Source organism: Rhinopithecus bieti, unplaced genomic scaffold, assembly GCF_001698545.2.
Source record: "Rhinopithecus bieti isolate Rb0 unplaced genomic scaffold, ASM169854v2 scaffold_9420, whole genome shotgun sequence".
Taxonomy (NCBI): Eukaryota; Metazoa; Chordata; class Mammalia; order Primates; family Cercopithecidae; genus Rhinopithecus; species Rhinopithecus bieti.
In genome coordinates, this window is record NW_016806134.1 from 115,721 (window position 1) to 140,833 (window position 25,113).

Consider the following 25,113-nt stretch of genomic DNA (forward strand, 5'->3'; position numbering starts at 1 on the left):
AGTAACTTCCTTGCTTTCCCAATGACTCTGTGACTCTCCATATTCCTTTATATTTCTCTTTATACTTAACACTAGGCAATGTGTAGTCTTATCTAAAGTTTAAAACTCTAATCAATACTATTTTTTTTCCTCTTTCTTTTCAGAAAATTTTCTTCATCATTAGTGTTTTATAATTTGGCAATGCTAAGTATCTAAGAGTGGTTCTTGTTCACTTATTATGACTCACACTCAAGAGACCCTAACAATTTACAGGCTTGAGTCTCTCCTCTTCTCTTGCAATTTCTAACTATCATTTTCTCTATCTTCTCTTGGTGGAACTGCTACCAAAGCAGATATCATCTTTTCTGGATTGATCTCCTGTGCTTCTAGTCTTTTGCTTATATATTCCAAGTCTGCATTTTATCTAAAATCCTCAATATTTCTGTGAGATTATCTTCTAAAACAAATTTTCTTTTTTATTTCAGCAATCATTCAACAGGTCTTTCCTCTCCATTTCTGCACCACAACTGCTCTTCTGTTTGAGTCTTCCTGGGAATAATAATTATCATCATTTTAAGTTCTTTTGGAGTTGTGTATTTATTTGTTATGGCCCTTTTATCCCCTTACTACAGAAGAGAAAATCGGCACCTCCAGAATCATAGTCAACAGAAATTTAAGTTAAATATTTAAGTCTGTACAAAACAAAATTGGTAAGATTTTATTCCTTTGAACAATCATCACCACCCTTTATGATACTTCAATATAGTCTTCTAAATTATTATTTGTACTACTCTACTTTTCAAATACATCTTTGAATCTCTTGTTAATGTACTTTTGTTTTCACTTAATGAAACTCTCCTTGTTTCCAAAATATATATTTGACTTTCCTTTTAAATATTATAGTCTTGTTTTTTTAAAACTCTATGTTTGCTAAGAGTGTAACACCCAACCTTCGCTATAGACCCAAAACAATTTCAGTACAAACAGAAGCAGCTGCTATCCTTTAGCTGGATATATTTCTCTCATCTCATCCTGCATGCTGATATTCAGCAAATAACAAGAGCCATATTTCAAATTTTGAGTACAAGGCATAAGGATATTAAATGGATTCCTTTGTCTGTGAACATGATTTGTAAAATGGTAGGTTTTACCTTATAGTAAGCAAGAAGAAATTAGACTACTCAGTCTGGAGCCTCTCAAATACCAGATTATAGAGAACTGGAACCCAGTTCCAAATTATCTGCTAAGGTAGACTTCATTTTCTTTAAATTATTCTATGAAAAAAAAATGTATTTTTCCTGATGGTAAATGTCTGGCTAGACTTAACTGCAGGGAAATAGTACTGTGATTCATGAAAGAGGTGTAAGTCCTCGTTCAATATACATAACTTGAATTAATATTTGCCCTCTTTTTCTAGGTACCTTGTACCCCAAAGCTTCACTGGGGACTGATGTTTTGTCTTACTGTATCACCCTTTAAAGAAAGTCTGGGCTGCGATTTCCCACAGAAAATATTGCTTTGCTTACTTTCCATCTCCCAGAAATTCATTCAACTCTTTCTAGTTATTTTCATTGATAAAAGATTACAATTTATTAAAATTTCTTTTCATTATATCAATGGAGTCTCATGAGAGAAAGCAGATAAATGCATATGGTTCATAAACTACTTGGAACCAGGGCATAGATCCAAAGAAAAAACTATCTCAATCCTTTAGTGCATCTTTCATTTCATTTATTTAACTAATATTTATTGAAGATTTATATTGTGAAAAACATTATGGAAAGTTTAAAGATAAGCAAGATATGTTTTCTACATTGAACAAAATTACAACCTCATAAGTAAAGAAAAAAAGTGCATGATACCTGCTCTGGCAGAATATAGTAACATCTATGCAGATTCATAGAAGGAAGAAATCACACTGAATTAGGGAGATTAAAAATATTCATGAAGAGATGGAATTTTTGATTTAACAAAACCTTCTAGGAAGGCAGAGGAAACGGCATTAAAAAAAAAGATGTAGAAGGCGGAAACCACAAAGTATATTTAGGATCATGTAATTTGGAGTACATGCTATATATAAGAGAATCACGAGAGATAAGGATACAAAAATAAATTAGTACTAGAGCACAGAGAGTCTTAAAGAAATAAAGCAGATATATTTAGATCTAATTGAATAATGACTGCTGAGCTATTAAACACTTTCCAAGCATGGGACTGCCAGACAAGGGTCAACATCCAGATTCCTCAAAATATGTAATAGAATACTTGTTCCTGTTGACATTTTAATGAATCTGCTTAGGAAAACATTTCTCAGTCAAATAGATTTTGGGATACATCTAATAAAATGCCTTTCTGTATAGATTTTCAATATACATTGCCTTATATTTTAAGAAAAGTAAGTTTAAGAACCCAATTTTCTATTATTTACTATTATCATTATTTTCCTTTCCTGTGATTACCTCCACTCAGATCTCCAGCTGTGTAGTAGGTTTTTTTGTTCTTGTTTGTTTGTTGCCATAGGACAAATGGAGAAAGGACAACTGGGGATTACGTATCATCTTACTTAATTCCCATGATTAAAGAAGCAGGCTTCTGTGGAACTGGCAGAATTATTTGCATAGTGACAACAATAGCAGTTGGTAAATGCGTTTCATTAGAACCCATGGTGTGCCCACCTCCAGGGTGTTCTTCAGCCAAGTGTATCCCCCAACAATTCATATGTTGCAGCCCAATCCACAGTATATCAGAATATGACTGTATTTGGAAATGGGCCCTTTGAGAGGTGATTAAATTGAGACTGTTGATGTAGGTCCTATTACAATCTGACTGGTGTTCTCCTAAGAAGAGGAAATTTGGACACACGAAAGACATCAGGAATGTGGCCGCAACAGAGGAAACCCCATGTGAGGACACAGCGAAAATACAGCCATCTGCAAGCCAAGGAGAGAGGACTTGGGAGAAACCAAACATTGATCTAGGACTCCTAGCCTCCAGAACAGTGAAAAAATAAACTTCTGTTGTTTAAGCCACCCAGTCTGTGGTAGTTTTCTATGGCAGAACTAGCAAATTAATACTATGACCACGAAGATCCATGTAAGTTAGAGCAGAATAGTGCAAGGTGGGAGAGTTTAGAAGAGCAAGTATTAACCATTATGTAGTACCCTGATGAAGTGAAATTCATATCCTACAGAGGAAAGAAAGGGAAGGATGTGAGATAGAAATAAGAAAAACGCCTTTCCACGTTTGGAAATCTACGCAGCAGAAAGTTCCACATTTTTTCTCAGGACATAGTTAGCTGAACAGCAGCCTATGAAGGGGATATGCAGGGGCATGAAGTAAGTTAAGAGAATTGGTTGAGTTTGCCGGATAAGAGTCACCACAAGCATCCCACCCCCCCACCACACACATACACACACACACACACACACACACACAAACATACAAACACAGACACACACATACACACAGAGGAAGATGAGAGTTTGCCATAGATAGTGGCTTTATATATATATATATCTTTCTCATACATCGATTGATGAGGTAATGGATATGCCCCAAAGGTTACCTGAAGAAGCCTAAGGGGACACCAGAATGATGCAACTAGACAACCAATCAGAGATGACTGAGAAGCAGTTGAATCCCAGGAGCCCATTCATAAAAAAGCTCTGTGAAGTAGTAAGTAGGGCAGATGTGTGTCCTCAAAACAAGAAGTAGGCATGAGACTTATGGCTCACCAGGAAGCTTGCCAGAAGATGACATTAGCTGTTGTCAGCAGCTAGATAATGAGTAGCTACACTGTCTACCTGAGAAGTTTATGATACCAGAATGAGTCATGGACCTATTACACACCCATTGATAAAGGGCGTTTCCCTACCTTGTTGCAGTCAGAAAATCACCAGGTAGCTGGTGGTGTGGGGTAGTAGGAGTGGGAAGGAGAAGTGGGGTTTGGAAAACAAGTCTGTTAATACCTTCAAATCTGACTGAAACCACTCAAAAACATACTTTAATCTATTAATGAAAATAGAGGCTCAGTTTTAAGAAAGTTATATCAAATAAAGTTCAAGTTTTATATGCCAACTAATAATTAGCACATTTATAGCAATCAAACACATTAAGACTTTAAACTGTGTGTGTGTGTGTGTGTGTGTGTGTGTGTGTGTGTGTGTGTGTTTCACTCTAAAAGGAAATCAAAATGCCTCTCATCCTCACTGCTACTTTATTCTTTACCCTAAGGAGGAGGGTGACTGAACTAGATTTGCCAGGTTACAAAATATAGTTATATAGTTCTCTGTCACAGTTTTGAGTGTGAAACTTCCAAGGGAACTAAAAATAGTTCATTTGAGCATGCTACCCCAACCTTTTTTTTTTGCAGTCATTGTGGTAATTGTAATCCCTATTACTTTTAAGAAACTTTCTCCTCCTTTCACATGACAGCTGATTCGCTGGGGCCTCTGTGAGGAGCTCAGGATTCAAGGGAAACAAAGTCTTCCTATCTTCCTATCTCTGCCTCCTTCCTCGCTTTCCTCCTGTCTTGTGGTCTTTCTCAGTCCTACTTTTCTGGTGATGGTAAATGACAATGGATTTTTTATTTTCCCTTATCACAGTGTTTGGAGATTCTGGATGCCAGAGCATAACAGACAAGGAAGATCTCATGGCTAATTTTCATCTGAGTTCATTAGCCTAATGGTCAGAGAAACATTGAAGGCTTCTGTCTGGTGTAGTTCAGATCCTTAAGAGTTCTACTTTGAATTTGGGTTCAAGGCAGTAAGACAGAGCAAAGCATTGCTTTATTTGGCATTTGCTGGCCTATCTTTTCTTCCAAGTACATATTTTTATAAAGGTTTTGCAGGGGAAAGTCCTCTAGTCAAAATACTATCTCCAAATATTTAAAACCCCTCCAGTTAAGCTGACTAAAGGTTTTAAAATAAATTTTTAATTCCTCAGTCTTTCTTTGCTAAAGACCTGAAATTTTAAAGAGATTCAGGCAGTTATTTTGTAAAATGCTCTCAATATGGATGTGTTTTGATGTTTTCACATGATTAGAAAATGTTACCAGGAATACCAAAGTAACTTCTTAGTGTATCATATGAAAGGCAACATGAAAACATCTTTATTGATTATGGTTACTTGATCCCTTGGTTAAATTAAGATGGTGTCTCCCAGGTTTCTCCATGATAAAGTTACAAATTTTCCCTTCATAGTTATTAACTATCTTAGGGAGACGTGTCAAAAGTACACAATTATACTAGTTCTCCTCAAACTTTCACCTCTAATATTACTACTCATTGAGGATCACAATTATTACTGTAGTGTTTGCCTAATGGTGACTTCATATTTTTCTCTTTCCTTCTACATTTATTAATCAGAATTCTTTAGTAAGAAAGAGCTATGCCTTATCCCCTATTTACTTATTTATATTAGAATGGACTACTGGATATTTATTTTATTTTATGGGTTAAAATCTAATATCATTATTTATTTTGTTGCCCAAAGATTCCACCTTAGCCCATTAGGACCTCTTTCATGTTGTTTCTTTTGACCAGTCCCCATATTCTGAGCAATTCCTTACTTTCTGCCACGACAACATTTTTCAGGCTTATCTTGTATTTTACCTGCCCCATTCCTGGAATCAACCAATACTCCAAGGAGCCCTGGATATTTATATTAGAGGATGATGTTTACCAATCAAGAGCTGAGCCTTAAGTGCTGCTAGGATTTGAGTATGTTCCCTAAAGTTCGTGTGTTGGAAACTTAATGTCCAATGCCACAGTGTTGGGAAGTGGGGCCTAATAAGGCCTTATTAGTTCATAGGACTCTGTCTCATAGAACTGATTAACATCCTATGGCTGGAGAATGGGTTTGTTATAAACACGAGTTCATCCTCCCCATTAGCTCTCTTTTACATATACTCTCTTGCCCTTCCGCCTTCTGCCATGGGATGACACAGTAAGAAGGCCCTCACAAGACTCCGGTCCTGAATTTTGGACTTCCCAAGAAAATAAATCTGTCTTTATAAATTACCCAGTCTCAGGTATTCTTCTATAGTATCACAAATCTACTAAGACATGTTTGCTCATTGCTACTGAGATGTCATTGCCTCTATTCTGTCTCAGAGGCACAGTAAGGAATTATAAGTATATATACTAGCAGACATACATGGGAGGCACATCTGTATTTCTGTATCTATCTTTTTTGTTTATATACATAGACAATCATGAGTTTATATTGATTCCAATCTCATCCACAAGAAGTGTTACAAATTGGAGGAGGTTAAGGAGAAATAACAGCTAAAGGCAATGCAGGATCTTAGAGTTCTGGAACAGAAAATAGACATTAATGAAGAAAATAAAACTCAAATAAGGCCTATAATTTAGTCAATGGTATTGTACCAATGTTAACCCCTTCTTTTGATAACTGTACTATGATTATAAAAGGTAAATGTTAAGGGAAGTTTATGTGTGGGAAGGGTATGTGTGAACTCTGCTGGTTTTCCAACTTTCGTGTAAGTTTAAAATTGGTTCAAATTAGGCCATGCGTGGTGGCTCACGCCTGTAATCCCAGAACTTTGGGAGGCCAAGGCAGGCAGATCACCAGGTCAGGAGATCAAGACTATCCTGGCTAACACGGTGAAACACCGTCTCTACTAAAAATCCAAAAAATTAGCCAAGCGTGGTGGCGGGTGCCTGTAGTCCCAGCTACTCGGGAGGCTGAGGTAGGAAAATGGCATGAACCGGGAGGTAGAGCTTGCAGTGAGCCAAGATTGCACCACTGTACTCTAGCCTGGGCGACAGAGAGAGTGAGACTCCGTCCTCAAAAAAAAAAAAAAAAAAAAGAAAATGAAAAACAATTTGGTTCAATTAAAAGGTTTTTAAAATGTCATTAAAAATATGTTTAACTTAATATTTCTGAACTCCCTTGAATTATGTAATTTTTATTTTTCAGGAAAAGGTAGTTAATGCGCCATCCAAAAAACACTAATTTTGCCTTGGAACACAAATTTGGCAGCCATATGAAATTACAGAATCAGTTTTTATACAGCATACACACAAATTAATTACATTGCATTTTGGCTTAATGTGTTTCCACTGTGGCTGCAGATTTTGCAAAATTATTAAGCAGTCTCTGTTGAAATAGTTACTTGAGGAATCCTAAAATTCCCTTAAGCTTAAATGCTCATGATAGAAAACTGAACAAAACCATCTTTCTATAATTTTAAACTTAGCAATTGAATACAGGCATAATGAAATCTTGAAAGCTAAGAAAAAAATGTAAATCAGGTATTCTGTTTTTCTTTTCTATTTTTAAAGACACCAATTACTTTGAACACAACAGATAAACTTGACAGCTAATGTTTATGAGAATTTTCATTTCACAAGGAGCATTGTGGCAATATCTAGATCTGCTGTTTGAACTTGTTTGTGAAAATAACATACTTTCCCAGTAAGTTAATGAAGAACTTCTTATGAAATAACCCTCTGAGGAGCATATTTACAATACTGCAACTTTTTAAAAATAATTCTGCAGCAATGTAAAAGCAAATTAGCTTCCCCTTACTTTTGATGTATTTATAAAATATAGCATTGGAATTGTTAAATATTTTCATCCATTCAAAGTACTTCAAATATACATTCGTATCATACACCAACTGATTAGTATTTGAAACCTTCTCTTTCTTTGGTCTCATAAATCAAAATAACGTTATTTCAAAATATACTTGTCATAATATGTTGTCAGTATTTTAATTAATAGCAACTATTATTTGCTTAAACTTATAGAAGTTAACAATGATTTTCTCTGATATCTATATTTTAATATTTATGTCTTCTGCTTTATTTTCAAATGCATTTTTCTTATTTAAGGCCTCTTCAATTCTTTATACAGTTCATTTCCTCCACATACACTTTCAAATGGTCACTAAAAACATACACCTTTTAAGCAGACAAAAGAATGTTATACTTCCTGTAACTCATGGTGGCTTTCTTCTATAAAATCTATGATTGAATAATGTATCACTTGAAAATAAAAGGTTCAGTATTATAGGTATTTAAATCACTTTTTTCTCAAAATACATTTAATTCTAATTTCCGTAATATTTAAGACAGTGAATCAAAAGATTGGTCATGGTTAAAAGCACGCCATCGGTGTTCTTGCATTCTAATATCTACTCTTGTTCATTAATGTCATTGTTCAAAAAAAATCTAAATAAAATTATGAACATTTATTCTCTTATAGTCATGAAACTGTGATTTTTTGGTATAGGCCTAGGAATATTCTGATTTAGATATAAAATACAAACATGCAAGGCATGGGACTTTTTTTCTACTCCATCACAAATGCAGCCTGTCTATCTGGGTATCCTGTTTTGCCTTCTCCTGTCTCTCTCAAACTGCCAATATTGATACCAAATTAAAAGACTGACTTTTACTTTTATAGATTCTGACTGATACAGATTAACAAAGCCAATGAGACAACTAAAGACCAATTGCTATGGCTGGGCGTGGTTACATAATTTTCAAAGTAATCCTGTGGGTTGACTTCATCCAGTTTCAAGGCTTTAAACAGTGTTTATATGCTCATGACAGCCAAATTTGTATGTTCATCAACATTCTTATAATGGCCTAGGAGATGCTACATGACCCTGACCCATGCTTTATTTTCAGATCTCAACTTTTACTACCTTTCTCTTCCTTCACTCTGCTCTATTTATGCATATCTTCTTTATTGTCTTATTTATTTATTTATTCATTTTTGAGACAGAGTTTTGCTCTTGTTGCCCAGGCTGGAGTCCAATGGGGCCATCTTGGCTCTCTACAAACTCTGCCTCCCGAGTTCAAGCGATTCTCCTGCCTCAGCCTCCTGATTAGCTGGGATTACAAGCGTGCACCACCATGCCCGGCTAATCTTGTATTTTTAGTGGAGATGGGGTTTTTCCATGTTGATCAGGCTGATCTCAAACTCCCGAAACCACGTGATCTGCCTGCTTTGGCATCCCAAAGTATTGGAATTGCAGGCATGAGCCACCACGCCTGGCTTATGCTTGTCTTCTTACTGTTCCTCAAGTCATCAGATGTGCTTGCATCTCAGAGTCACTGCTTTCCCTTTTGCCTGGAAAACTCTTATCTCAGATATGTGCATAGTTATTACTTTAATTTGCTCAGGTCATTGATTAAATATCAACTCCTTGATGAAGTCATATTATGACTGTATCATTTAAATTGAACCCATTGCTACATCCTTGTGCTCTTCGTTGCCTTTACCTACTTAATCTTTCTCCATAGCACTATTTCTGGCAGAAATATTTGTATTTTACTTGTTTATTATTTTTTATTTTGTCTCTCTAATTGGAATAAAAGCTCCCCAAGAGCAGAGATTTTTCCGTTGGTTTTTAAAGAACACCTGAAATCGTTCTATCACACAGTAAATATTCAATGACTAATTACTAAATAAGTGAATAAGTAAATGGATTAGATAAAAATTATCTCAACTTTCCATATAATATGACTGAAAATTAAATGGAGCAGGTTGGTTCAATGTTAATTGAGTTTGGCAGTTAATGAGTCAACCATTTCTGTCTGCCAAAACCAGTGTTCTTTCCTCTATGCCACATTTCCTTCCTGAGGTTGCAGGATGCCTACTACAAAACAGAAAGAATTTTGTTTGTGATTAGGATTTCTGATTCCTGAAGAGTATAATTTTAGCTGCAGCTTTAATGAGATAAATTTCTGTATAATACATTTTATAAAAATAATAATATGACTGGTTTGGTTTTTGACAGGAAACATTAAAATTCAGGTAAATATCTATAAAAAAAAATCATGTAGTAACTGTACCATAGGTATACGTAATGTTTATTTCAGTAGAATGATTGCATCAGCAGATTTGAGCTCTCTCTTTAATGACTGTCAATGACCTTCGTGGCACTTCACATGTAAAACTTAGGTGATCTCAGTTGTTTGTATGATTCAATATATTCCCTTCTAAGATCCTCTGATTTACCATTTCATTCCTATGATATTTAACCTAATGATTTTTAAAAAATAACATCCAACTCTAAATAAATATATGTATGTATTTGTATGTAAATACATGTGTAGATGTATATAGATTTTACAAGTTATAACTATTTACATAACTAACAGATACAACTAGAATCAAACCCACATTTGAATATGTGAAATATACTTATATTCTTTATGCAAAATAAGAAAGCATAGTTTCTTTGCCATGTATAATTTTTAATGATAATCACAAATCTGTGACAAAATGACAGAAACTGTATTGACTACTCCAAAATGTTTTATAAACCACTCTCCTCTTGCCTTTCTCTATTAAAAAGCTATAAATCTAAATGACTTAACGTTTCAGGATGCTGGAGATATGTCTGGAAACATGTGACAGGGCTCAGACCAATTATATGTTAAAAGGCAATGAGTGGGACTCAAGGAAAGCCTTCAATATAGCCTCAGCTGGCAGTAATCTGCCCCTTTGTCATTCTTCCATCTTCCTACCTAGAAGACTAGCCTGAAGCAGAGAATGCATTTTATGATTACAATAAGAGAATCCTGAAGGGTAAAGACTATAGGCTAAAGATGTTGGAATAAGAAAATAGAAAGAACAAAGTGCTCTGATGACGTCGTCATTGAGTCAGATAGCCTGCTCTGGATGCTGAACCTATAGTTTTTAAGGTGTAAACTAAACACCACTCCTACTTTCAGTGAGATACTACATCACATGAGGCAGAACACATTTTTAACTAATGCAGTATTCCTTATTATACAGAAATAAAGTTAGTGTAAATCACTGCTTGCCTCCCCCATTACTTCCTAAGGAATAAATGATTTTTCCTTTATCAGGAAGAAACATTCCAGTCTCTGGAGCCCATCCTTTACTCCCTCATTGCGTTTTCAATCTCTTTTTCTTTAGTGGTACTTAAAATTTAAACATTAAAAGCAAACAAAAGTAGATAAATACTTGTGTACATAGAAAAAACTTTCCTTAACATTTCTGTGCAATAGGGCTTTCATTATTTTTCTTTCTTCGATTAACGAGCAAACCTAATGAAGTAGCAATCTCCAAACACACTTCACTTCTTATCATCCCTTAATTTGTTCATACTTTCGCACAATAAGAAAATCCCCATTGTCGAAATTGTTTTTTCAGAAGTCCTCAGAGAACAGCCTCCAAAAAGCTTGCTCAGTCTTAATCTGGAATCATCTATATTATTAACAATCCAGTTCCTTTTAGAAATCCTATCTCAGTTTTATTTTATTATACTATACTATGTTTGCTTTCCTTTTCTTCACTCTATTTCCTAGAATTAATAAATTCCTAGAAAATAGTCTCAAGTTGTCATTTCTCCCAAATCCCTACTACTTACTCCTTCACCTTTGTGAGCCTGACTGGCACGATCCACCGCCTCAGGAACCGAGTGTGCAGCAATTCCTACCACATTATGTCTTCATTAGAAAGCAAATATATCCAATAACAAACCACTTTTCTTTCTGCCAACTATGTACTTCATTATTTTCTACTGTCCAGTGTCAATAAGTGAGGAGATTTTCTTTTTTTCCCCCTCTCTCTTTTCTACACTCATATCTAATCAGTGGCAAACTTCTGTAAACTCTAACTAAGTAGTATTTTCTTATCAATTCTCTCTTTTCTTACCCCTCGATTATTACTGAGGTGAAAAAGATTACCTCATGGATGGGACTAATTAAATATTCTCGTGAAAACAAATTGAAAGAGAAAGAAAATGAATTGCTAAATTTTTGATATTCTGGTAAAGATGAAATGTCATTAGGATGGGCCAGTTGAATGTTAACAAACTGGACTGATAATCCAGTATCTCCTTATGGAAATCATTATGGTCCATGTTCAAAGGTAATTTTTTTCTAAAGAACAAATTTATGTTCATTGAGAATACACTTATTTTTGACAAGATTGCCAAATAAATCAAACTGCTAATTTAATCAACAACAAGACATCCCACTGCCACAAGCACTGAACACGCAAATGTAAATAAAGTGAGCGCAGGTGTGAAAAATGAGGAAAAAATTAAGAAGCATTAAAATACAGAATGAACTCTCTACAAATATAAAGAACACAGTTATCTGAAGTCATATAAGTTATTTTATGACTGACAGATCAGCTAGAACTGGAATTAACAAATAAAAAATATAAAAAGAAAATGTTATATCATAAGAGTTTTAATCAGCCTTGGGAATTGTATTAGAGTACTGCCTAAGTTGCTGGAGAGACCACTTCATACCCACTAGGATGGTTATGGTAAAAAAAAAAAAAAACAAAAACTGATAATTATGAATATTGCTGATGATGTAAATAAAGTAGCATCCTGATATATTGATGATGATAATCGAAGTGCCATTGGAAAAATATTCTGACAGTTCCTAAAGAAGCTAAACAGAGTGACCATATGACCCAGCAATTCTACTCCTACATATAGACCAGGAAAATGAAAGCCTATGTCACACAAAAGCCTTTCACAAATGTTAATAGCAGCATTGTGAAAATGTTAGAAGCAACCCAAATGCCCTCCAACTGATGAGTGGAAAAATAGTGATATATCCATGCAAAGGAATATTATTCAGTTGTAAAAAGGAATAAAGTGCTGATGCATATTACAATATGAATGAACCTTGCAAAACATTATGTACAATGTTCAATAGTTGGGTGACCAGCACACTAGAAGCCCAGTCTCTACCATTAGGCAACGTACCCAAGTAACCAATATGCACACATATCCCCTGAATCTAAAGCAAAACCAAATTATTTAACATTATTTATGTTCATTTCTTTACTGCAATACAAAATATACTAAAATGATTTCAGCTGAGCATAATGGCGCAGGTCTGTAATCCCAGCACTTTGGAAGGCCAAGGCAGATGGATCACTTGAGTCCAGGAGTTTGAGACTAGGCTGGGCAACATGGCAAAACCCCGTTTCAAAAAAAAAAAAAAAAAGAAAAGAAAAGAAAAACCAGTGCATGGTGGCGCATGACTATAGTCCCAGCTACTGTGGAGACTGCAGTAAATCTATAAAAACAGAAATAGATTGTGGTTGCCTAGGGCTGCAAGAATTAGCGGGGGGAAATGCAGGGTGATGATAAAGGGTAGATAATTTCTTTATGGGGTTCGGAAATCATTTGGTGGTGACAGTTGGATAGTTCTATGAATATACTTTTAACATACTGAACTGTACACTTTAAATGGGTGAATTGTATAGTATGTAAACTTTATTTCAGTAAATCTGCTATAAAAAGTTATTATGGTGGATGATAACATTTACTGTGACACAGTTGTGAAATAATTTTGCAAGTCACTCTTATTTAAAGGAAGTCCTTAATTATATAACAATGTTTTCACAACATTGCTTTCTTTTTTAATAAGGTAAAATTCATTAAAGTACACTGGGAAAAGTCTTATTCTAAGGATCACTAAAATCCTTTTTTAACTTATGTGAAGTATAATTCTTTTTCACGAGGCAATACTGTTTGTCAATAAATAATATTTACTAGGAGATGCACAAGGCAATTTAACTTCAGTCATGAGTAATGAGCTGTGTTATATAGTGTTTATAGAACTTATTTTATCATTCATGTATACAACAATGAAGTTGCCTAGATAGTCATCATTATAGTTGTATGAGTCCGTACAAAGATGTTACGGAAAAATAATGGAGACACTTGATGAAGTCTATGAATGTTCACTTAACTGGTGTTAAAATAATTTTTAGCACTTTATTTAATTGCGTCAAAAAGACAGATCCTTTCTGCAAAGAAAATAAATGTCATTCCTAATCCTGTTATATCCTTCCTATTGCACAGATTAAAGGCTTGTTAGTGTACAGAATAAAAATATTCGTATTCACAACTTTGAGAAAATTGCTCCTAAGAAAATCTTACCATCCCAATTAGGCAATTAGAAATAAGACAGTAAAATCTAATTAGAATACCACTGAGCATTTACTACTTTTAAATTAACAACTTATTCACCTATAAATAAGTCTCAAGAAAGAATTTTCCTTTTTCTGGATTTATTTGATTTGACACTTAAACAATTATCAATTAACTTACTTAATATTTAATATGAGTAATCATAACCACTAGCATAAGTGGAATTTACTTAGAAAATCAACATTTTGTCTGAAATATAAGATTAGAAATATGACAAGGTATGAAATGAAGTACATTTGTCTCTTTAAGAGCAATGACTATGTTCACTAGTTATATTTTCTTTGATCATCTTAGTCAAAAACAACTTCTGTGTTTCATAAAACTCTATCAAAATAAACAAGAACAGAAAAGGTTCTAATGGTATAACTTTCTCCAACCTTGAAATGCATATAAAAGTGATTTATACTGCATTAGCTAATTTTATACAACTACTTTGTTATTATTATATTATAAAATTGCCATTTTACATCAATTGTGTACATTAAGCTTTCAGGTAAAACTTACCCCAGGAACAGAAAAATTTGACTTTAAGTTCTTATACTAATAACTGTCAGAATCCTTTAATTAAATGTTTCATTTGCTGCATAAGTATTCATCTTTAAGATAAAAATCATGTCCTAATCCTAGGCCTAACAAATGGTGCAGGCGCTTAGAATGTATTAATAAATCGCAACAAACGATCTCAAGACTACTGAGAAAAGACAGCAAACCACTGTCAATTTTCTATGTCTTGGATTCCTTAATATGTCTATATTCATCTATCAGATAAAGATAACTCACGCAAATTCAAATACAGGTACATATCTAGCTGTATACGTTGGCCTTCTATATTTCTAAATCACGTAACTGCTCTTATTGTTTTTTATATAATTTAAAAGGTTATCTTAAAGAAAAAATATACTTACTGCCCTCTAGAGGTATGAACCAGTAGTGTAATAAGTGTAGATGTTGCTGGGCATATACAGTTTAAAGCTAACATGGCGTATTTAAACTCTTCTTCACAAACAACATGATCTGTTTGAAATAAAATAGGTAAATTAGAATAATTTACCTTTGGAGAGTAATAAAATATAGAAAATAAAACAAAATGAATAAAATGGCAAAAGTCTCAATATAAACATACTTTTTTTAGAGATGTTTTTACAAGTGCAATTTTATTCCCAGGAAATAAGAGCGAGCTAAGAGAGAGCACTGGAGTACGAGTTAAGTGACTGGCGTGGGGGTCACTCCTATCTCAACAAATTTAGCAACCTTTGCTAAAATGCTTAACCCTGTCTTAACAAAATTGGCAACTTTTGGTAAAATGCTTAATCTTCCTATGCCTAGCAGGTGGGTTTGAGGTGTGGTCTAAAATATATCAAATACTTTATAAAATCTCCTTTTGTTCTGATCATTCTATGGTATAAAACACAACAGTACTGATTTAGAAGAGTATTGATATATCAAATTTATAATAACACAGCATAAATTTTAGAAAGTAATTATTAAAAGATTTAGCAGATAATATGTGCCTAGCATAGAAGAAATAGATTTGATACTATGAAAATAATTGTAATATCAAGCAATAGAATTTGCTAAAATAAATTGAACTTGAAATTGTACTTTAACTCCAAATACCTAAAAGTCATACACTCAAAAGATGATAGGGTCCAGCCAGAAAACATAATAAATGGCTGCTGAAATTCAATCACATAAAAATAATAGTGTTAGAAGTGAGAAGGTGCAGGCCACATCTAAAGAGAATGACGCTACTCAGGCCAAGCATTTTTATGCAGGAATGAGGGTCCAGATGCCAGATATTCTATTTTCTACAGAAGTTGTGTTTTTAAAAAGCGAGTAAATAGTGTTTATTTTGGAAATAACAAAAAACCTGTTTTCCCAAATAAAAAAGTATAGCTGATATTAAAATAAAGAGAAGGTTTAAAGTTCTAAGAAAATAAATATTCTCAGGCAGAAAATAGCAGTTTTAACAAAATTAAGAAATAGAAGATCAAATTTTCAGTGAGCCAGATCTATAAAATGAACACATAACACCATACAATTTATGAAGAAAGATGAAAAGGTGATGAGGGAAATGGTTTAGCAAATACACTGGACAAACACTGACCTTAGTTCTGTCCTATTTTTATAATATGATTTAGTACATGAGAAAGCATACTACTTTTTTATTTTGTTTTCATTTTGTATTGTTTCTCTTTCACATTTTATGGAAGAAAATACATACTATGAATATATATCAGGACTTACTCTAAAAATATCGTGTTTCTACTAATAATTTCTCTCTCCACACCAACTTGTCAATATATTATAATTAACTTAAAATGTTTTTAAAATACATAACCAGATTATTTATTGCTTTGCAGGAAAGAATCTGCAAGCAGATTCTAGATACAATTTTGAATCCAGAGAAGTGTACATAATGCAAAAGAACAGTGTCTTTAAACTATCATTTCAATATTATCTCAAAATAATTTTGAGTGTGCATGCCCAATGTGTGAAAACAGTGTGACAAAACTGCTAAACCCGGAATGTTATTACTGTAGAATCATATGATATCAATACATAGAGGACCCATAAATTTCAAATCAAAAATTAGAACAGATGATCTGAGAAAAATATGTACATTTATTATGACACAGAATTTTAAAATTTCAAACTCTAACAGAAAATTTGGAAGGTATGATTACCATATATGCAATGTAGCATATGCAGTTATTAACTTTTCCTTACTATAGTGCACAAACCATATTTCTTTCAGTAGGGAAATGTGAGAAAATGTGATGGATGTGTGATACTTTGAAAATATCTCATTGTATTTTCCTTCAATAGTTGAAAAGTAAAAAAAAAAAAAAAAAAAAAAAAAAAAAAAGGTCTCCTCCCTTTTCTTCAATAAATGTGTGCATCTGAGTTTGGAGGACAATAGCTGTGGGAATATTTTGATGCACTGGCTAATGTTTCAAAAAGCGTACTAATCAGAGAAAATTAGAAGGAAGCAAAAGACTCCTAAATTTCAGGTAGTCATTTTTGTGTTTGCATGTGTCTTTTTTCTACATTTGGTGAAAGTTTTACAGTGTCGATCAGCCCTTTCAACAAAAAATATATGTAGTACCATCAATTTTATGTGTAAAAAGGTGGCAATTTTACACATAAACACAAAGTATGTGTGCATTGTTCCATTGTACGCTGAATTATCTAGGGATGCACCGTGGTGTAAATTAAGAGAAAATTTACTTTATTACATTTAGCATTGTATGTGACTCATTAATAAAAATTAATATATGTTACATATCAGTCAAAAGCTAGCACCTTGTCATTGGTAAAAGTGTCTTTTTTTTCCCATATCTTCTTGTGTATTCATGCCTGAGTGTTTACATATTTAAAAAACATGCTTTTTATTATTATTTCCATTTTTTCTTTCATATTAGATTTAGAATATTATACTAATTTTTTATACTTTATGTGTATGGATAGTTATACTTACTCTGAATTTCACTTCAAAATAGTGTAGGAAGTGTTGCAAAATATTTATTAGAAAAGAGAGTATTGGATCAGAGAAAATAACCATTTTTTTAGATAAATAAGTTAATATATAATTATCATGAAAGCCTTTGTTAGACAAAACGTAAATTCAGTACTCTTTTCATTAAAAAAGCTATTTAATTTCTATGAATGGAAAATACAAGGAAAAAGATGTGATAGACTATTCAACTGGATAATAATATTTGTTTGCATGTATCACAGAGAGTTAAAATTCAATCTGCAAAATAGAACTGCTTGTATATCTAGACTTGTCCTCTCAGGTCCAAATCCATCCTTCCTCCTGGGACATTTTTTAGAACTAACCACTAATCCTTAGCCTGAATTAAAATATTGAAAACATTCTTTCATACTAACTGCCCCTCATTTCCCAATACATTGTAATAGCCAAAGTTTATGGATTATACAATCAAATTCCCCTCTCTTTTTTCCCCATTGTCATTCTCACTACTTACTACAGGTTTCTAATACATCCATAATTCTTATGACTGAGATATCAAATTTCAGAATTAAAAAATATTCAGATTTTAGAAGGCAATATGTTTCATCTACCAGACACTATATAACATATCCAAGGAACAACCTATTCCTAAAAATATCATTGTTTCTACAGCTAAATGTGTGAATATTTATACTAAGTAGAAAAAATAAAGGGTTAAATAGCTTCATGGCAGTTCAGTGCAGGAACTACCACCAAATAATTTCAGATAATTTTGTGTTTTACCACCAAGAATACAAAAATATTTTCATGTTTCAGAGATTCCTTGTTTTGGAATTACAGCTAAGGAATTGGGAACTGTTATTCAAACTCTGGTGTTCTTTCCTCTAGGCTAACAACTTCCTAATTGGTTTTCATGTTTTCCAGCTCTTCAGCATTCCACCTTATAAGATTTGATTACGTAAATAGGGTTACTCTTGACACATCCAACTAAAATAAAACCATCCCTATAAATTTTATAAAACTAATTTTAAAAGAAAGAAGGAGGAGAAATGAAAATAAAACAAGCTTGCAGCACCATTCAGCATGAATCATTAGGTCCGCTTACTTTCTGACCCACTTCCTCGTAGTTGTTTCCCTATTGCCCACAAACCACATAAACACTGCCGCAAGGCTATAGCATCCCTTAAGTGCTCTAGAGATTACAACTTAAGCATTGTAAGACATTAACTTTTCCATTTGAGATATTCTTTAAGGTTCTGCATACTGGTGAAACTGCTGACATCAGCTGGTCTGAAGGATCCCCATTGATGCTAGCTACTCTTTATGACCCCAAGAAGAGCTGACTCATCAAAGAAGACTGTATCCACACTCCGATTATTTCATGCCTCTTACTCCATCCAGTCAATGATCCCAATATCCCCCTGATCTCCACCATCTCCTTAAAAACTCTATCTCCATCCAGTCAATGATCCCAATATCCCCCTGATCTCCACCATCTCCTTAAAAACTCTATCTCCTCAGGGAGATGAATTTGAGGGTCTCCTGTCTCCTTGTTTGGGTCTACTGTAATCATTAAACTCTTTCTTTGCTGCTAACCCTCTTGTCTCAGCGTATTGGTATGTTACTGTGTAGTGGGCATATGAACCCTTTGGTCCTGTAACAAATTCAGAGTTGAGAGGCCAAGGGGAAAAAGCAGTCAGGGCACATTAACACCAGTTCTAATAATTAAACTGTCACAAGCACAGCTGCTAAAACAGCCTGATGTAACCCTAAGACCAATTTTAGCTAATAGCTGCCATGATTCTGAAACTAATTTTACCTACCACCCTTACTCACCAAAGATTGCCAGCTCCCAAAAGCTTCTTCAGTGCAAATGACCATTCTTTCAAAATAATATAGAACATTTATTTAAAAAATAAGGCCCCAATCTTCTATTTATTTTCAGACATACCAAAGACCACTCCAGCCTGTGTGTATGCCCTGAATTGCAATTATGTGATTCTCAAATAAAATTTTAAATTTGCAACTTTTTTGACTTCAACAACTTATTACCCTTCTACCCTTCTAAACTATGCTATCCAATACAGTAGACACCAGTCATATGTGGTTATTTAAATTTAAATAAATTAAAAGTAAATACCAATAAAATTTCAATTCCTCTATCATACTGGTCACATCCTAATGGCTCAATGACACTTGTGGCTACAAGCTACAGTATGGGATAGTTCATACATAGACATTTGCATTATTACAAATAGTTCTGTTGAACAGTGTTGTTTGATCTGCCAAATGGTTTAGAGGCTTTTTGTAAATTCTAAAACATAAAGGATATATACACACACACACACACACATACACGCTCATATATATGCATATATACACATACATGTATATATGTGTGCATATATATACACATATATGTGTATATGTGTGTATATATGTGTATATACCTTAAAATATGATTCATAGAGAGTCAGAATTTGAGTAATCATACTAACACCTTTTCCATGCCCCTTCTCAGTCATATGAGTGCTAAATTTTTTTGTCTGAAATAAGAGCAGAGAAGGCAGAACATATTGATATAAATGCAGGTGGGTGGGTAGATTTGTTGGTGGAAGTTTATAAAAGTTCTGTTTTCTTCCTATGGTTTTTTTTTTTTTTTTTTTAGCGAAATAAGTGGAAATGATGATTAAGGAGGAGCTTGGAGTTTAGAGGTTGCAGGTTGCCTTTTGCTTGTTTATTTTGTTTCCTTTAGCTACATTTAAAATGCATGGAAGTTTACACCAAGAAGACAGAGAGTGAGACTTAAGGCTGGCTTTTGACAAACAAGTCCAACTAATGTAGAGGGTCAAGTCATTGATGGTGAATTGAAGATGTAGGTCATTAATAATGTACCATGACATTCAAACAGGCTAAGAAAGGAAAACAAGACCTCTGGGTGTAAATGGCAGTGAAGATTTGGTAAGGACAATGAATTGTAAGTCTTGTATGGTCAAAAGATCGTTGAAGTTCTTCATTAGAGGGAGTGAACTACAAAGATAGGAAGTGGTGGTCAGAGAAGGAGACACTAGGATTACAGATGACAGAGGAGTCACGTTTATTGGTAATGATATGATCTAAGTTATGACCCTAGAAATTTTTGCTGAGCTAGGATGAGCTGAGTAATAACACTGAAAGAATGGAAATTACAGAAACATTAGTCTAGAACATCGAAAGAATCATTTTCATGGGCATAAACATCATCAGATAGTATGACCAAGCAGTGTTGGAGAGAGTGACAGTGAGTTGGGGGATCGAGCACATTTTCAGTTTATCAGATACATATTTTTTTGGTGTGTGTGTGTGTGGGGGGGAGAATTTCAAGTCATAAACTGCCAATTTTATCAAATAATTTTCTAGTTAAAAATAGAAGACAAAGTCATAAAATTTAGATAATATAGAAATGCATAATGTAGAAATACATCAGTAACAGTAACTGCTATTTTCCCCTACTACCCATTTTCCCCTTTGTATCCCAAAACCACCTATCAATAGAGAGATGTTTAGAAGAGGTGGTTGAAAAGGGCAAGTATACTAATGTTTGTTCACAGCACCTTGCTGATTTTAGTCAGCAATACATAGAGAGCTGATATGAGGTAAGAACTGATCACTTTGCAAGCAGAAAGAGAAGGGAATAGAACTCTCTTAAGTAGTACATTGTTTTCTTGTGATCAAAATTTAAAAAATGTATAAAATGGATACTTGCAGAATTGAAAAAGTGAACTGTATCCTAAATAGCAGGAGATGATGACATTCCCTTTCAGAGCCTTTATCAGAGGCCTCTAATTTAGACTTCCCAGCCAGACCAATAAAGACAGACCTGTGACAAAATCAGATTAAAGTGCAGTGCTGACTTCACATTCATACTTGTTTCAGATAATAACAAGGTATCCACCATTACAAGAAAGACGGCGATGTGGACAAGGCAACAAAATTCAGTAAGTCAGGTTTAACAAAGTTCTTAGAAAAGAACTTTGAACACAGTTACTGACACACAGAGAGGCCTAGAAGAAATCCACTCGAATTTCAACTTCAAGAGTGACCACAGAGAATAGTGAGCCATGCGTATGAATGGACAAAGGAATTACTCTCTAAAGAGCAAAATCAAGGTTTCATTAAGGAACTTGACACGTTTCTTTGGAGGTTTCTCAATTCACATGCCACAGGACTTGCTATGGACTAATGACTACTGTGCATTTTCTTCATCTGTTTTCCAAAAACTATTATTTTATTACAGCTTTCTTCCTCTACTATTGTGTATCTATATGGAGTACTGGTCTTGGGAACACCTAGAAAATTTATTAATGTGTATATTGCTAGATTATTAGGAGCCACATCTAGATCTGACTCTGCATTGTCCAGATATCCTGAACTTTGAGCTGCATATGGCATTTGATGAAACTTGGATTATTTGTCATAGAGAATGGATGAGTGTTTTCTCATTTATTCCCTATGTCAAATACTCTATGTTTTAGTGGCACTATATAAATGCCATTCTAAAAAGAAAGAAAGAGAAAGTGGATACTGGGGGAAGAGAGTAGTTTTAGCCATGGTTCAAGCCTTTAGGCACCCAAGTAACCACGTACAACATTATGTATAATGTTGTTTATATAGATAAACAACATTGTATATGTAATTAACATATATAACAGCAACATATATAATTTAATATATAATGTATAATAAATTTATATATAATGTTATGTATGGTTACTTGGGTGCCTAAAGACTTGAACCAGGGCTAAAATTACTGTCTCCCCCAGTATTCATTTTCTCTTTCTTTTTTAGTGATAGAGACCTTATTTCCCCTCACCCCACTTCTATATTTTACCTGGATTCATGGCTGCTCTGGTAGAAGTTACATATCTCAGTTTCCCTTTTAGATAGATACGGCCACATTACCAGGGTTTTTCTGATGGGACAATGTGCAGAAATGTACAGACTCTGGGTTACTTTTTGTATACAAAACTACTTTTCCTAACCTGTTTTCTTCTTGTTGGTGAGACAACATATGTGACAAAGGCACAGCTTTGATTATACAAAGAAAGATACCTCTTTATCAAATATAAATCTGTCATTTTATTCCTTCTAGCTTCTAATTCCCCTCCTTTGTTGAAGAAAGTGTTTCCTATTCAAAAATTATATGTGGCAGGGTGTGGTGGTTCATGCCTGAAATCCCAGAACTTTGGGAGCTTGAGGCGGGCACATCATCTGAGGTCAGAAGTTTGAGACCAATCTGGCCAACATGGCAAAACCCAGTCTCTATCAAAAATACAAAAAATTAGCTAGGGGTGGTGGTCCATGCCTGTAATACCAGCTACTCGGGAGGCTGAGGCAGGAGAATTGTTTGAACTTGGGAGGTAGTGGCTACAGTGAGCCAAGATCGTGTCACTACACTCCAGCCTGGGTAACAGAGTGAGACGTTCTCTCTCCCTCTCTGTATATATGGAGAGAGAGAATAAAATACAAGATACACATATATGCATCTTATCTTGTATTTTCTTCTCATCCATTAAAGGTTTCTGTTTATTCTGACTTAGATCTTTCTTCACTATCGCTTGATAAGACATAAGCACATGAGATCAAGTGATCAAGTGGTATCACCAGTGAGTGTGCCAGGCCATGGGCAAATTTCTTAATCCCTAGGCCTAACTGGCCTTATATCTAAAATGTGAATTACAGTAGTGTTTACCTCATAGAATTATCTGAGGAAAGAAATAGAAAATGAGTATAAAATGCTAGTCAGGGCCGGGCATGGTGGCTCACACCTGTAATCCCAGCACTTTGGGAGGCTGAGGCAGGCAGATCACAAAGTCAGGAGTTCGAGATCATCTTGCCTAACGTGGTGAAACTCCATCTCTACTAAAAATACAAAAAAAAAAAAAAAATTAGCTGGGCGTGGTGGTGGGCGCCCGTAGTCCCAGCTACTTGGGAGGCCGAGGCAAGAGAATGGTGTGAATCTGGGGGATGGAGCTTTCAGTGAGCCGAGATCGTGCCACTGCACTCCAGCCTGGGCGACAGAGCGAGACTCCGTCTCAGGGAAAAAAAAAAAAAAAAAAGGCTAATCAGAATTCTAAACAAATATTATGGATCATCACAATCCTGTGTTATTAAAATAAAAAGACGATTTCAGTAAACTATCTTGAAACAAATGCCAACAGTATATTTTTTAAATGTAAGTGGCAAAACAATATAGCATAATTCCATTGTTATGCAATTAAAACATGATCTCACTTTTGTAAAAATGCTGAATTCTGCAAGAATGCTCATGTGTATGCCTGTATGTGTTTCTGGATATGCACAGAAAATAATGTGCAAAGATAAGCATCAAACTGTCAATAGAAACTACCTCAACGGGTGGGAAAGAGTTTTAGAAGCATATGACTTTCAAAATAGTAGTATTATGTGAGATTATTGATTTCTTCTTTGTTATTCTAATTTCTGTCATTTTCAGTTTAAAAGCTTCTAAAATAAAAAATTATAATTGGCATGCAAATTTATTGATAGATAAGAATCAAAATTGTCTTCAAGTCCCTTTTACCTTATGAAAAATAAAATTGATAATTACTTTAAAACAAGTCAGAATATTTTCTTAAAAGTCTACGTCATCTTATATTCTGAGCTCTTGTATGATTTAAAGTACTAGAAACCTCTTCCATGCAGTTGCTAGGTAACAGCTCTTTGGAAAACAGTAAATAGTGGAAAGTGCAGTAAACCAATCTAGTGCTGGGTTTTAATTTACGGAAATCAAATATCCTTTGGAAAATGGCTTTTAAACAGAAAAAATGAACCAGGGTGAATTTTAAAATCTAAATGTTAGTCATTTTATTTTATGGGGAAAAGTTTATTAAATAGACCAACTGATTAAATTGCATTATAAAATCTTTGCCATATCCTTTGCTTATTAGATTCTGTTTACAAGCAAGAGTGGGTTTATTGCTACAAAAAATTGTATCTTTTTCTTATACGAGAAGAGATAATATTTTGCAATCAAGTGAGTTTTATTTTGATCCTGTTACTTTAATCAATAAAATAACCACTCGTGTGTGTGTGTGTGTGTGTGTGTGCGCGTGTGCATATGAACACGTCAGAAACTTTACCAATTCAAAGATTGTGAGGCATTCAACCATTAAATGGCTAAGAATAGATTTAAGTAAATCTTTAAAAGTCACTTAGTTTCACCAGATCTAAATATAAGAATGCTTATTAAATGCATAGAATCTAACCCAATTTGAGATTTGCAATTCTCTGTAAAACAGATTTATTTCATTTCAATAATACAAGTAAAAGCATGTTTCTGTTTTTCCAATTGCTTCAATACTTATTTTAGTACAATAAATATAATCTTTTTTGATGTTTCAAGCTATCAAATGCTCAAAAGGGGGGTCAAATTTCCTCCATCTAGTGCAAAACAGTTTTAATTTCATTAACCTCCTTTTCTTTTATACCTTTCACAAATACACAGCAGTCTTAATAATTTTTGAAAAATTATTTTCCTCAGAATTTCAATTTGTTTAGGTTCTAACCAAGAGTATTCTTTATCAGCTTCTGATAGTATAAAAGATACTTACTGAAGATTCTTTTTAGTAATAAAATAATAATACCAAATAATATTTCTGCTTTCATGCTAAGTGACATATATATA

General features: G+C 34.0%; 1 protein-coding gene across 1 annotated transcript in view; it reads right to left on the reverse strand.

The window, feature by feature from the left end:
• The window catches only part of KCNT2 (potassium sodium-activated channel subfamily T member 2), a 226,476-nt gene that overhangs the window by 112,129 nt on the left and 89,234 nt on the right, over nt 1–25,113 (reverse strand). Inside the window, 1 exon segment of the mRNA XM_017874830.1 lies at nt 14,857–14,965. Coding sequence (XP_017730319.1) covers nt 14,857–14,965 — 109 coding nt within the window.